Below are 14,082 nucleotides of genomic sequence, written 5' to 3' on the forward strand. Positions count from 1 at the left end.
TTAGCATTTATCTCGGCGTAAAATAAATATATAAATAAACTTTTCTTACCCCACAAGACTAAAAATCAATTGAATTTCAGCTTAAATTTTAACTTAAATATTTTAAAAATCGCTACTGATTGATTTGCACGAATATAGCTTATAAGTTCAAAAAAGTAATTCATTTGTATCCTATTCATTCGTTTTAATTTAAAACTAGGAGAATTTTAACCACTTTTACTGATTTGTACAACATCATACCTGTTGACATAGTGACCATGATGAAATAAACCACATTCCAGTAAGATATTGCCACTGGGTCGCTAAAGCGAGGCAAGTCGCCTGAATTTTCCAACTAAAACGACATTAAACAGAACTAATACTAGTGCTCACATAAAAATGCATAAATAAAATAAAAAGCATGACAAAAAAATTAAATTTAGCCTAGGAACATTGGTTAGGTGCGTGTTAGTTAAAGGGAGCAAACTAAAAAACTAAAAATAACTGCATACATACCAAACCACCAAAAATAAAGATAATCATGGCAACTTTTCCAAGTATTGTCTTGCAGGAAATGTCACCATAGCCTAACAAAAACATTAAAACAACACAAATACATAAAAATAAAACATCTAGAAACAGAAAATGATAGATTTTGCACTTTTGTCCTAATACTTTTAAGCTTAATTCTATGATTTTCTGTTTTACATCTAAATAAGAACTAAAATACAAGCTATATGTACAATTTAAAACTAATTATATAGTTAATGATTTAAATATTTCATTATGCTTGAATTTCTTGTTTTTTTTTTATAAATTAGTGGCGTATCTAGGAGTGGAGTGGTGCCTGTTTAGCCCTGAGAAGGACTTACCAAACCAACAGACAGAAAACAAGCAAGAACAAGCTTGCCCAAAACAGTCTGGCAGGCGATATCCCCATACCCTGCGCACCAAATAATAAATGTTTAAGTTAAAAAATTTGTATTAATTTGAAAAAATGCTATTATATGAAATTATTTTAAAATAGGCAATCATCAGAAGCCTTGATAATACATGTATTGTATATATCTTTTGTATGCATTGGCTATATAAATTTATTTTTTTCTCCAAAATATAGAAGCGTTAAAAGGAAGGACAGGGGTAATGTTAATAAGCAAGGGTCTAATTGGGACTTCTCATTTACATCTTTAAATGCTTTATTTGACCAGATAAAAGATTTTTTTGAATAAAAAAATCTGGTAATTTAAAAAATCTGTCCCAAAAAGTATTCGTTTTCCTTGACTACTTTATCAGTTTTTAAAATTATTTTATATTCCTAAGGTCTTATTATGTAAAACTTACCAACTGTGGACATGGTGACCATCATGAAATAGACACAATCCCAGTAGGATAGACCTCGCACTCCGTTCACTGAGTACGCATTCGAGAAGTCCGGGGGATCACCACTATTCTCTAGCTACGAGATATATTTAAAGGTCGACACCACAGGCCGAGAGATAAATAAATACCCCCTCCCCCCCTTGCTTAAAAATTTTCATAAAAAAGTTTGAAGAAAATATAGAATTAAGAACAAAGTTAGGTATATTTATCTCCCAAACTGTTGGATATTTCAAACCATAAAATATTGCCGAGGTTTTAGGTGTGCATTCACTATGAAACGCATTATAAAATTATCAGAACCGCAAATTATTACAATATAAAAAATTAACCCATTCCCTTTGCATTATTTTTATTATTAAAAGCACATGTTTTTGCAGAAGAAAATGCACACCTTTTATACAAAAATATGACATATTCAGCTTTGAAATAATTCTGACATGGAAAATTTTCATTCAATTGTTAAAAAAAATCTTAAAATGTAAAGAAAGATTTCAGCAAAACCTCATGGTCTAAAATCAAAGGGTTGTAAAATGATGCTTTCATCAAGTTTCTTTTTCATAAAATACAGTGCATTGAAGTCATAAAAAAAAACTTTATAAAAGCACCATCTTATGTTAATTAAAGGGTAATTATATTTAATTTAATATAATGATAAAACAAACTTAGTATTATACTAAGTCATGCATGTAAATGTAAATAATTGAAGTAAATAAATTAGTCAGCAATAATCTTAAAAGACAAAATATTTTACTGAAAGTAATCAACCTAAACTAATCCTTTTACATAATTATTTTAGAAATTATAAAAAATATCCTAATCTATTTAGATATTTTTGACATATTGCTTAAAAATAAATAAAACAAATACTCTGAATATCTGAATGTAATATCATGCATTTTCCTTAAAAAATACCATGCATAGGCGTATCAAGTATTACTTAGGGAAAACATTCTTAATAGCATTAATTTGATTGAAAAAAATTCTGAGTAGCTGCAAAACAAAACTTTAAATAGGGGGGGTGGTAGCAACATATTATCGCCAATATGCTTTATGCTGTAAAACTTTATTTTTAAATTCCAAGGTAAATCCAAAATCCAAATGGTTTCGGTCGTAGAGGTTACTTAAGAAATTGACCCCATTTTTGTTAAGGTCCAAAAAGCAATCTGATAAAGTATAAATTTATAAATATAAATCATGTTTATGCCAAAAATAATTAATAAAAATGCAACAGGACAAAAATTTAAACAAAGGGTGCTAAAAATAAATTATAACTCTAACATGTCTTTTAATCTAGAGTTAAAATTAAATACAAGACAATTAAATAATCAACAAATTAAAAAAATCGGGTATATTGGGTTCAAGGGGCTTTAGCTTAATTATTTTTGTTAGTAAGAAGTTTGAATTATGTTCCCAGACTAATTTGACACATTTAGTAAAAAATTACTAATCATCATGTTGTTCTTTTCAAATACCTATACAATTTTACTTTACTAAATTTTTGAAACAATACTGAATAATAATAATATACCCTTTTGGATAAATTTAAAATATGTAACAAATTTACAGTTGCTACTAAAACATAACATATAACTTGTAAAAACTTAAAATAATAATTTCGTCCAATTAGAAAACACTTTTTTGTGCTCTAAATATGAATAGTTGAAGCCTTAACATTAAAAAAGTAATAATCCTAAAATTTCTGGTTGTATTTTTGCAGGCATACTTTTATTATTGGCAAGTAAAGGATGATTTATAAAAAGTTTGCCTGTAAAAAGTCAACTAAAATATAAATTGTTTCTAAATAAAATAAAAACTTTAAATACCAAGTGAATAATGCCTGCCGCCGTTAACCATACTGATATGAAGATGGAGATCAACTGAGCAAGCCTAAATAAGATTATATATTAAATTATATGGATGTCTTTAAATTATTAAAGATCAATAAAAGTATAAGTAGTTAGACCTATTTGGGTCCATTATCATTTAAGGTATTTCAACCAATTTTACCATATGCATTTTATAGGCGTTACTACAAAAGATCTAATTTACAAAAGATCTAACCCTGCAAAAGATCTAACTTAAAACAGATCTAACCCTACAAGACTCTAATCCTACAAAAGGTCTAATGTTCTTGATCAAAATAGTCTTTGGTACAAAATAGCCTCTCAACTTATGGAATATAGAATCACACATAAAAACTGTAAAAAATTGAAAAAATTGGAGAGAAAAAATTAAAATTGTAAAAGTTTACCAATGACTTTTCTTAAAATCTACGAATTTTAGACCTCTTGTAAATTAGACCTTATTTAATTAGATCTTTTGTAGCATCGCCCATTTTATATAAGATCCAAAAAACTTTTTGTTTTTCAGAAGATCTATACATATTCTTTATAGCCTTTCAATTTCTTTAACCTCCATTCAATTCTTTATCAATTTGTGTCATTTTTGTGCTGTTTAGATTCTTTGATATTTCCCAGGAAGAAATGTCAATTACCAGAAGAATATTTGAAATATAAAATCAGTATAAACTCATTAAGTTAGGAAATAGCCTCTGTCCTCTTAAATTCCATTCTTACCAATCTTCTTCCTCATTTCTTTTATACGAAGTGTAATGAATGTTAAACCTGATTGAAGTTGAAGTTTTGAGTATATTAAGATACTGCAGGATATCAGGAACTGTCATCAACCGTAGTGCACGCAAAAACCGTAAGCCTAAATATATTATGTATCAAGCAGATGGATGAGGTTTCATTAAAGAGATAGAAATAGAAAGTAAATTTATGTACCTAGCTTTTCAAACCAAATTTTTAGATACAACATACAAAATAACAAGACATCTTTAAAATAAAATTTGATAGATATACTTAGGATACATTGCTAGATATATAAAAAACCTATCCAAGTTTATGATATATCTAGATATTAAGAAAGAAACAAAAGATGAAAAATAACTTTCTATATAGATAGATAAATATCCGGGTATGTACGTACCTATCCATGTTCTGTCCAGGTAAATAGAAACAAATGAAGGTGGAATGGTGAAGTAGTCAACAAAGCTGTAAAGCTCCAGCATAAACCAGAACTTATCTGATGCTGCTATAAACTGAAAATAGAAAATAAAATTCAATTTTGTTTCGAAGATTTTTTACAAATGTTTTGGAGGATTTTTTTAGCCACATTTTTTTAGTTTTTCACAATACTATAACTACGTATGATGGTTGAAATACCATTATCAGCTATAGTTTTACTCGAGAGAGATAGAGAGGGGGTGGGACAACAGAATATAAATTAATTTATTAACATCTCTAACTTTACAATGTCTATTATGTTAAAGTTGAAAGAAAATATAAAACTAAGGTATATGATATTTATATATTAGCTGGACTAACTTGGTTCTTTCATCTCAATATTTTCAAATTTAAAATCTTAAGAAATCAGGAATAAAAGCAACATGCTAAAAAAAGAAACTACCATCTTAAAATCAAAAAATAATTTGATAGGTTGATTAGATCAACATTAAAATCATAAGGTTTAAGTAGAAGAATTATTTTTAAAACTCTTGTTCATTAATAATTAAAATGAATGTACAGTAGGCCTGCTAGAAAGCTGCCTTTGATATTAATAATTTCATTCCAATTTAATCAAATATAATGCATTAATGTTTTATCAAATTCTTTAGAAGTCTGGAATATGTTAACCAGTACTCGGCAGCTGCAGCTGCAGTTTGTTAAACAAGGTGCGGTGAGCTGCGGCTAAATTTGTATTTATCAGCTGTATGAGTGGCATTTACGGCTGAGAATAATCAATACTTCCCTGCATTATAAAAAGGTCAAAACTTTTTTATTAAGCTGTGGCTTATTGTAAAAATTAGTGAATCTTGATCTCTAAGAGATTTCGTCTTGGATTTATATATGGATTATTTAACTTTTTGAAAGCAATTAGCGGCAGTCGAGCCCTGATGTTAACTCTAGAATGAAGATATCAAATGCAAAACTGCACAAAACAGAAAACAAAAGAAATAGTTTTGGGAAAAGTTTTCTAAAATATAAATTGATAGTTCTAAGTGACTTTCTGAAAAGAGGCTTATACCACAAAAACAAATGCAAAATAAAAAAGTTTAGAAAAATTACATCTAGATTTCATATTAATCTTATAATAATTAATTATTTGATACAAAAAATAACATTTTTGATCAATGAGAATAATGATAATACTAAGTTCAAAAGTTCTAAGTAGTTTAATTATGATCTTGATCACATTTTAGATTTTTTAGCTAACACTATATGGATAAAATACCTTTATAAATAAAAAAACCTTCTGTTAAAAAATATTGTTTATTATGGTGAATATGCATAAATGTGAAAAAAAACATGTTTATTTTCACACATTTTAAAAGCTTCATAATAAAATGCAGAACCAAACCAAAAATGATGCGTAATAAAAAAGAATGGTTTGCAGTGCAATATTTTTAGAGATTTTTCTTTAGAATTTATACATATTATGCAAGGTACTTTTAAGTACAGTTTTAGTAGTGTACACTATTTGTCTAAGATTGACATGTCTTATCACAAATATTATTTTGTCCATATAGTCTTATGTCTAGAAAAATTCAAACTTATCTGTAAAAGTTTTAAGTTCACTTCTTAAGTCTTGTCAAGTCCAGCAAATCTATTAGACCGATAGAAACACTTATAGAGTAGCTTCGCTACTATAAAAAAACTTACCCTGATGAAGAAATAAACCATAAAGAAAATATTGAAAGCCAGATCAATCTGTTGAGTTGTATTCTCAGCCCAGGGGATGCACTGCTCCACTCCCTCACTAGATAGATAGATAGATAGATAGATATTGTGCATGATAAATAGACAAATATAATACAAAACAAATAGAATATAATATTTTTTGCAAGGAAAATCCACCATTAGGCAAAACTGTATAATGTTCTTCATCTTGTGCGCATAAAGTTGCTCAAATTTTACAACAAAGATAAACTTTGAAATAAATTTTCATTTGCTGTATAAAATTCTTCTTCCAATAAAGAAAATTGACAATATCATAGTTAGTTATAAAATTCTACTAACTTTAGCTGGTCTTTAAGTTGTCAATATCAACATATGAAACATCTAGCAAGATATAACCTATATAAATACTTTTAAGAAGTGGTGAATTTGTTGATCAAGTAAAAAATAATAAATATTCTTGTGATACTTTAGCTTTTTTTACGTGGGATTACTATAGCAAGATTATATCACTTACATTTTAAAATTCTTATCATGTAGGTTTAAGGTCGAAAACTTTATAAAGGTTAAGAATTAAAGGTAAATGACTTGAAAAAGACAATGTTAATTGTACTGCACTGCACCAATATGTAAAATGTTTAATAACCTGCACTAAAATTAATATTTAAACTGAACAAAGAGATGTTGTAGGCACTGTAAAAAGGAATTTCTATCTTAAATGGAATTTGTACAAAAATGACAATATTCCTAAATCTTCCATGAAGTTGGACAGACAGACAAAGTAAATATTATTTGCTTATTGGTCATCTGAATTTTTCAAAAATCTTCCTTCTAGATGTAAAGCAACATAGACAAATGTTTTTTTTCCTTTATACGAATTAAGACAGACAAACGAAGTGAGTTATGTGGTAACTTCTCTATAAACAAGGATGACAACATCCATAAAAGCGAAGCACTGGAACGGGAGGACAAACGGACATTAACACTTGTATAGTGTTAGAACTTGATTATCATAATATAAATTTATAAGAGTCAAAGCAAAATTGTAAGTAAATTTGTTGTAAAACTGCTTGATACAGGATAATTTTTATGGACATACTTGTATTTTTAGGGCTTGATTATAGAGTTGCTTCGCTTATTACATTATACTTTGTTGTCCCAGGAATCAATATACCAAAAATCAGATCAATCCGATGATTTGATCACATAGAAATTTGTTGTTAAAAAAGTAAAAAAATCAATATGTTTAAAATGGACGTACGGACATTTTGGTAATGATTATAGAGTTGCTACGCTTTCTAAATCGTACCTAACTACTAAAGGAATCACCATGCAAAATTTGAAATCGATAGGACAATTCTAACATGCCTAAATTAACGGAAAAAGCTATCCGTTACGGACGGACGGACGGACGGACGGACCGACCCTAATTATAGAAAAGCTTCGCTTTTAAAAATATATTCTTTAGAATGGTAATTTTACCAATTTTCTTAAGTGCACTTCAATAATAATAAAATAAAACAAATTTTACATTCAATTTTGCAAAATCTTTATTTCTCAATTAATGTCAAATTAGTTGTAAATTTGTTTCATGTCCATTAAAAAAATTTATTAGAAAACCATTGGAGAGTCAATATTTCTCATTTAAAATGTTGATTGGAGTTTTATTGTTGTGTTGAATTTTCCCTATTGGCAGGTTTCTTTATAGTAGAAAAAATAATCCGATTACAAACTCAAGCGGGTTTATTGTTCATTTCATATCAGGACGTGGTTGTAAATATTCCTTATACACCATAATAAAGATAATAATGTAATTTTAAATTGTATTTATAATCTTCTCAATTAAATTGCTTCATGTAATCAATTTTCATCTATGATTTTATTTATTTTATTGATTTTAATGATAATCTATTTAATAATGAACCAATATTGCATTCTTTAAAAACCCAATAAATTATAGAATAATAATAAAAAAATAAAAAAAAAGATAATAATCTAGAATTTATATTATTTTAAATACGCAGATAATTTAAATTTTTCATCTCTAGGATTTTTTATGAAATTTTCCTGGTGTAAAATGCATCCAATATAAAACAATATTCAAAAAAATATTTATAAAAATCTTTGGATCAAGAGGAAGACTTTTGATCACAGACCAACTCCTTCTACCTTTATCTGCATAGGCTGATAGCGGCGTAGCGGCTAAAAGAACATATTAAGTTCGCAAGTATTTGAAACTGGTATTATTTAGCTCATAATTAGTCTTAAACTGCGTTGACCCTATAATACAAAGGTAGCCCCTGAAAAAAAGAATAAATTTGGTATTTTCAAAGCACGATTTTTGTACGGTATAGCCTGGGTTATTTCAGTTTACAAGATTAGGGAAGATAGCTTTTACTATTACTTTTAGCTGAAGGGCCGCTAACAGCATTAAAGTTGTGGAAAATGGACAGCCAGGGTTTCCTATCCAAAGACTAACTTCATATTTCAAACTTAATCCGCATGGTTCATTTAGCATCCTATGAATAAGCTTTGCACAATTTTAATATCCCCCAACAGTTTTTTTCTATAAAAACAAACCTTACCACAGAGTGGTTGGTAAAACTAAGTTTTGAGGAAATTGTTTAGCAATATAACTTGTGCATCGAAAATGGAATATTTTGCATTGGATGGATTTGGCTTGTTGAAGATTTATTTCATTCTTTTTTTTTTATGTTAGTAATTGTGAGCATAGATTCGTGCAAACACGGAATTTCATAAATTTTATAAAAAAAGTTAGCCCAAAAATTACTTTTACTTTGAAATTGGAAGTGGATATTCGACTTTCTCCCTAATCACATTTTCTCAATTGCCTCTGAAGGCATCTATGGTAGTAGCCGATAGTTCAACCAAAGGACAAAAAGGTTAAAAAGTTTAAGGAAAAAGTGTTACCTTGAGGCATCGATGAAATAGATGACGAGAGAGGAGATAGAGAGAATGAACACCAGGCAAACCTAAATAGACAGATAGTATAAAAGATAGATAGTTAAATATAGATAGTTAAATAGATAAATAGTATACATTATTAGTATAGAAAATACATATAAAAATGTATAAAAAAAATAATGTAAAGTATAGAAGAAGAAAACAAATAGATTTCTTAATGTAATCAGATGCAACCCAATTTTCTAATTAAATATGTAAATTCTCTTGTATAATAGTGTTTTATTTCAGTACATCAAATGCTTTGTTTTAATCAAACTGAGTGTAAATACATAGAAAAGAATTTTTCCAGTTCTTGTTTTCTAAAAATTAATGAGTTGTTTCACGAGGAATATTTACGGGGGGAGGTGGTTAAATAATCCCCTTCCCCCCCCCCCACCCCCATTCTTAGATACTAATCCAAACCCAAACTTAAATATGTGATATAAGCGATAACAATTCAAAATAGCTGCACATGTGGATATCTTCTTTGTGTGGAACTACTGATTTTATTTTGTACTTCACTTAAATGATTGAATTTCAGATGAAACAAAGAGAAATGAAATAATTTTATAAAATGACATGAATGTATTTGTCAAGGGAATCTGAACAAAGAATTTTGACACCAAAAGTCAAACCAACATTCATCAAATTGAATTGCATTAGAAATATTTCTATTAAAACGTAATTTTGAAAGAGAAAATTTAATTCTAATGTTTGCTTCTGAAACTTATAGAAGAAAGTATATGTTTTATTTTTCTTCTTCATGGTATATAAATTTTTAGGTTTTTATCTAGAAGATTTTTTTTGCACAGTAAGCACAATATATTTTGGATCAAGTCTAGAATATTGAAAAAGCCCATTTTGCAAAAGACATGGCCTCTTTTTAATAACTTTAAAGACAGCTGGCTACCACATAGAAATTGTTACAAAAAATACTTAAAGATCTCGATGCTAACATAAATTCGTGAAGAAAAAAAATCCACGTATATTTGTAAAGTTATTTATGCATAATTGTAGGCAACCTATGTTCAACTTGCAGTCTTAAAATTGTACAAAATGTGGCCTTTATATTATAAACTTGATGTTGTATTTCCTTTAGCAACTCTTATCTTTTTGTGCTAAAATCATTGTATGTAGAATTTAGTGTTGTATTGAAAGATCAAATAAAATGTTGGATCAACAGTTTTTATCTTTATAGTGTAAGCATTTGTTTAGACCTATGTCTAGCATTTTACTTTTAAGAGCAAAGCTAAATTTAAAGTGTATCCGTCGTAAATTTAAGCAAACTAGTAATACACACTGATTTCAAGAAGTTCTTTGTAGTGACTGTAAAAAAAGGGGATAGATTCAAATATTTTTAGCCAAAGTAAGACGAAGCCCAATCTGCACCATTTTTATCCCTGTGACGTCATAAAAATGAGTGAGATGAGAGGAGAAGTGGGAAAGAAAACCCCAAAAAAGAGATGTTACGTCACAGGAATCAAAAGTGGGGCAAAATGGGCTTCGTCAGAAGTAACTAACCCGTAATGAAAAAAAGAAAAGAGAACTTTTTCCTACGCGAAAATTAAGGTATGACGAAGATTAAGATTAATAATTCAGATTTTTTTTCAAAAAGAATTCAGATATTTTGTTTTCATATATTGTTACTAATAAGCTTAAGAGAAATATTTACATATTGTGTTAACATGTCTGGCTTTTAAAATTCAGTAACAACTAATTATTTACATCTTTTTAAAGAGTTTAGTTTACATCTTATTGTTTCATACTTTTTAACACCTTTTTACGGAAAAGTATAGCAAAAAATTTGCCTATACGAAAACTTTCGCCAAGCCTCCAAGAGGGAGGGGGAAAGAAGTAAAATTACATACCCCAAGATATTTATTAAGCAAATTAAAAGTACAGCCCAAATGGAAAACTTATATGATTATGTTTTTTTTTCTAAAATTAAAAGTTACTTTATCAGTTTTTAAACACTTTTCCCCTCATCCTATCAGTTTTATTACAATTCTCAGAATATCTTTCTACACTTTCTACGTATTCGAGGACAAATATAAGTATTAAAGTAAAAAATAATACAGTATACTTTGTGACTGTTTTATACAAAATGGTTTGAGTTTTTCGACATGTCAATTTGATATTTCGATTATGTTTAAAATCTTATGTAAGGAGATAGAAAAAAGATATCGTAGATAACTCCAAGGATGGAATAGTAAATTTTATAAGATTTGGCCAAATATTATTAACTGCACTTAGGATGATGACATCAAACAACAAACTTAATTTTGATATATTTGGCTACAAAAATCTAAAATACGTCATGTCTATATTTATTAGGAAAGTTAATTTGAGTATGGGCGGATAATGCTCCACTCCAGCCATAAGTAAGAATTTATTATTAGGAAAGGGGAAAAATACAATTAAGAGTTTTAAAACCCCTAATAATTTTCAATGGCTGCTATGTATTTTCTAATATTTAAGAATATGTTTCAATTTCTTTTGCTTTAGCGTGACCTTTTTCTGTATAAAATAAATAATATATAAATATCACATGGTGAGTCACGTTCACATCCTTTGTAGAATCCTTACAAATATATCTGGCCCATCACTTCCGCATATTTTCATATCCGCGAATGTTTTATATTCTTAAAATAACACAAAAGGAAATTTTAAAATTGGTGGTATAGATAGGAAGTTTTTGATAAAGTGATAGTTCTCGGTTCTGATGATTAGAAAAAGTTGCAGACGTGATATGACACAAAAAAATATATGTTGATAATAAATATAGAACGTTTAGATGACCAAACTCTTAATTGGAAGTTGGAACAATAATAAAACAGCGGAGGAAAAATCCGACCACATTATTGGTTAGAAAGTGTAAAGATTTAAGCAGTTATCTTATCATTTCAATCATATAGTAATTAAGCTCTCAACAATTACATCGTTCAAAAAAATAACGTCGCTAGTATTTTGGATTATATGTGACTAACGTATGCTAGAAATTCATTTTTCGGTTTGACGGTTTATTGTGTTTAATTGAACATCTAAAGTATCCATCTATTCTATTTGATGTGAAAGCCTTGCACGTTATTATACCATGCAGTAATGGAAAAGTTAATAAAGGGTTCTTCAAATATTGTAAATAAAAATTATATTGTTAAAAAATTCAAGTACTTTCAACAATTATCTTTTAGTGGCACAGTTATGGAATCTCGACCACAAAGATTTTTTTATCCAATCTTGACAAGTGAGGTATTTTTGGAAAGAGGATTATACATAGAAAACGCCTATGTAAATTAGAAAATCCGCAGAAATCATATCTGCAAGTTATTAGCAAAAATCTGCAATTTTAATTTGCAAAATTAATTTCATGCCTTAAATGACTTATTTAGAAAAAATCTTTTTATGAAATGTGTTTATCTATAATTTTAGAACATAATTAAGGCAAAAAAAAATTCTTTAGTGTTATTTTTTTCACCTTATATATGAAAAAAGCAGTTTCTCACAATTTATGATGAAAAAAGTTATAGGAACAAAAAATATGTTTTTTCTTGATGTAAACACAATAATTGGCATAAAATCTATCATCCTAAATGTAAAAATCAGATATAGACTCCTTTTTATAGCAAATATAGTGCAAAAAGTAACCAAGACATTTTTGCTAAGTATGAAAATCTAAAGAAAATAGTTCTTTTTGATTTTGATATTCATATCAGATAAATGTATATAAAATTAGTGATCAAAAACTATAAAACATGTTATAACTTTTTTCAACCCTATCATTGATTAAAATGCACTTTTAGGTTTACTCATTACCAAAGTTGCACATAAAAACTCTTTTTATTAAGTTATTAAACAAAATAAATTCAAATCAACAATTAGGCGTTTTTTTATAATGCAGTAGACCATTTTGTAGTTGTTTTTTTTGCATTTATTTTGTTTAAAGAGTTTTTATGCACTACTTCGGTAATTCTTAAACCTAAAAGTGCAATTTAATCAATGACAGTGTTGAAAAAACATATAACATGTTTTATAGTTTTTGATCACTTATTTTATATACATTTATCTGATATGTATACAATAGCAAAAAAAAACTATTTTCTTTAGATTTTCATACTTTGCTAAAATGTCTTGGTTACTTTTTGCACTATATTGGCTCGAAAAAGGATTCTATATCTGTTTTTACATTTAGTATGATAGATTTTATGCCAATTATTGTGTTTACATCAAGAAAAAAACATATTTTTTGTTCCTATACCTTTTGTATCATAAATTGTGAGAAACTGCTTTTTTTCCTATGTAATGTGAAAAAAGTAACACTAAAGAATTTTTTTTGCCTTAATTATGTCCTAAACTTATAGATAAACACATTTCATAAAAAGATTTTCTTCTAAATCTGTCATTTAAGGCATGAAATTAATTTTGCAAATTAACATTGCAGATTTTTGCAAATAACTTGCAAATATGATTTCTGCGGATTTTCTAATTTACATAGACGTTTTCTATGTATAATCCTCTTTCCAAAAATACCTCACTTGTCAAGATTGGATAAAAAAATCTTTGTGGTCGAAATTCCATAACTGTGGTGGCTTAGCTACTCTGTATTTCAAAATGCCCGTATAATGCGAAGGGAAATTATCAATATTTTGCGATTCATTCAGCTGATTGAAAGGAAAAAAGTTTTCACACTTAGTTTTAATATTAATACATAATAATAAAAACTCTCGATGACTATGTACCAAAATAAGATTATATACAATTTTCTAAAAATAGCACTAAAAAGGATTATGTGGGCTTATAGAATTATTTATAGGAATTAATATCAGAAAATAATTATTATATTAAGGTAAAAATAATCTTCCAATTCTTAATCAAGATTTAATATAATTATTAACGATAAGGAGATCTGAAGCAAATAAATTTTATTCCAATAAGCAATATATTACAATTATAATTAATTCTTACCAGTATTCTGCCTGTACCTGTATGTTCAGATATTAATGTTATTACTTACCAGTATACT

The 14,082-nt window shown here is 27.8% G+C and overlaps 1 protein-coding gene across 31 annotated transcripts in view; it reads right to left on the minus strand.

Moving 5' to 3' along the window:
- The window catches only part of slo (calcium-activated potassium channel slo), a 99,587-nt gene that overhangs the window by 64,701 nt on the left and 20,804 nt on the right, over positions 1–14,082 (minus strand). For 18 of the 31 annotated variants that reach the window (XR_013881019.1, XR_013881018.1, XR_013881017.1 and 15 more), the window contains exons 5-11: positions 9,030–9,091; positions 6,084–6,180; positions 4,351–4,462; positions 3,984–4,071; positions 3,183–3,246; positions 1,321–1,435; positions 852–922 (exon numbers count right to left, since the gene is read on the minus strand). Coding sequence is in view for 28 of the 31 variants with exons in the window: in XM_080165912.1 (XP_080022038.1) it covers positions 852–922; positions 1,321–1,435; positions 3,183–3,246; positions 3,984–4,071; positions 4,351–4,462; positions 6,084–6,180; positions 9,030–9,091 (609 nt within the window). In the remaining 3 variants the exon portion in view is untranslated. Of the gene's footprint in view, positions 1–240; positions 335–495; positions 567–851; positions 923–1,320; positions 1,436–3,182; positions 3,247–3,983; positions 4,072–4,350; positions 4,463–6,083; positions 6,181–9,029; positions 9,092–14,082 lie in introns of all 31 variants that reach the window. The other 13 variants (XM_080165939.1, XM_080165919.1, XM_080165916.1 and 10 more) reach the window with 3 other exon arrangements.

Source organism: Acartia tonsa, chromosome 7, assembly GCF_053477335.1.
Source record: "Acartia tonsa isolate MP-2025a chromosome 7, ASM5347733v1, whole genome shotgun sequence".
In the NCBI taxonomy this organism is placed as follows: Eukaryota; Metazoa; Arthropoda; class Copepoda; order Calanoida; family Acartiidae; genus Acartia; species Acartia tonsa.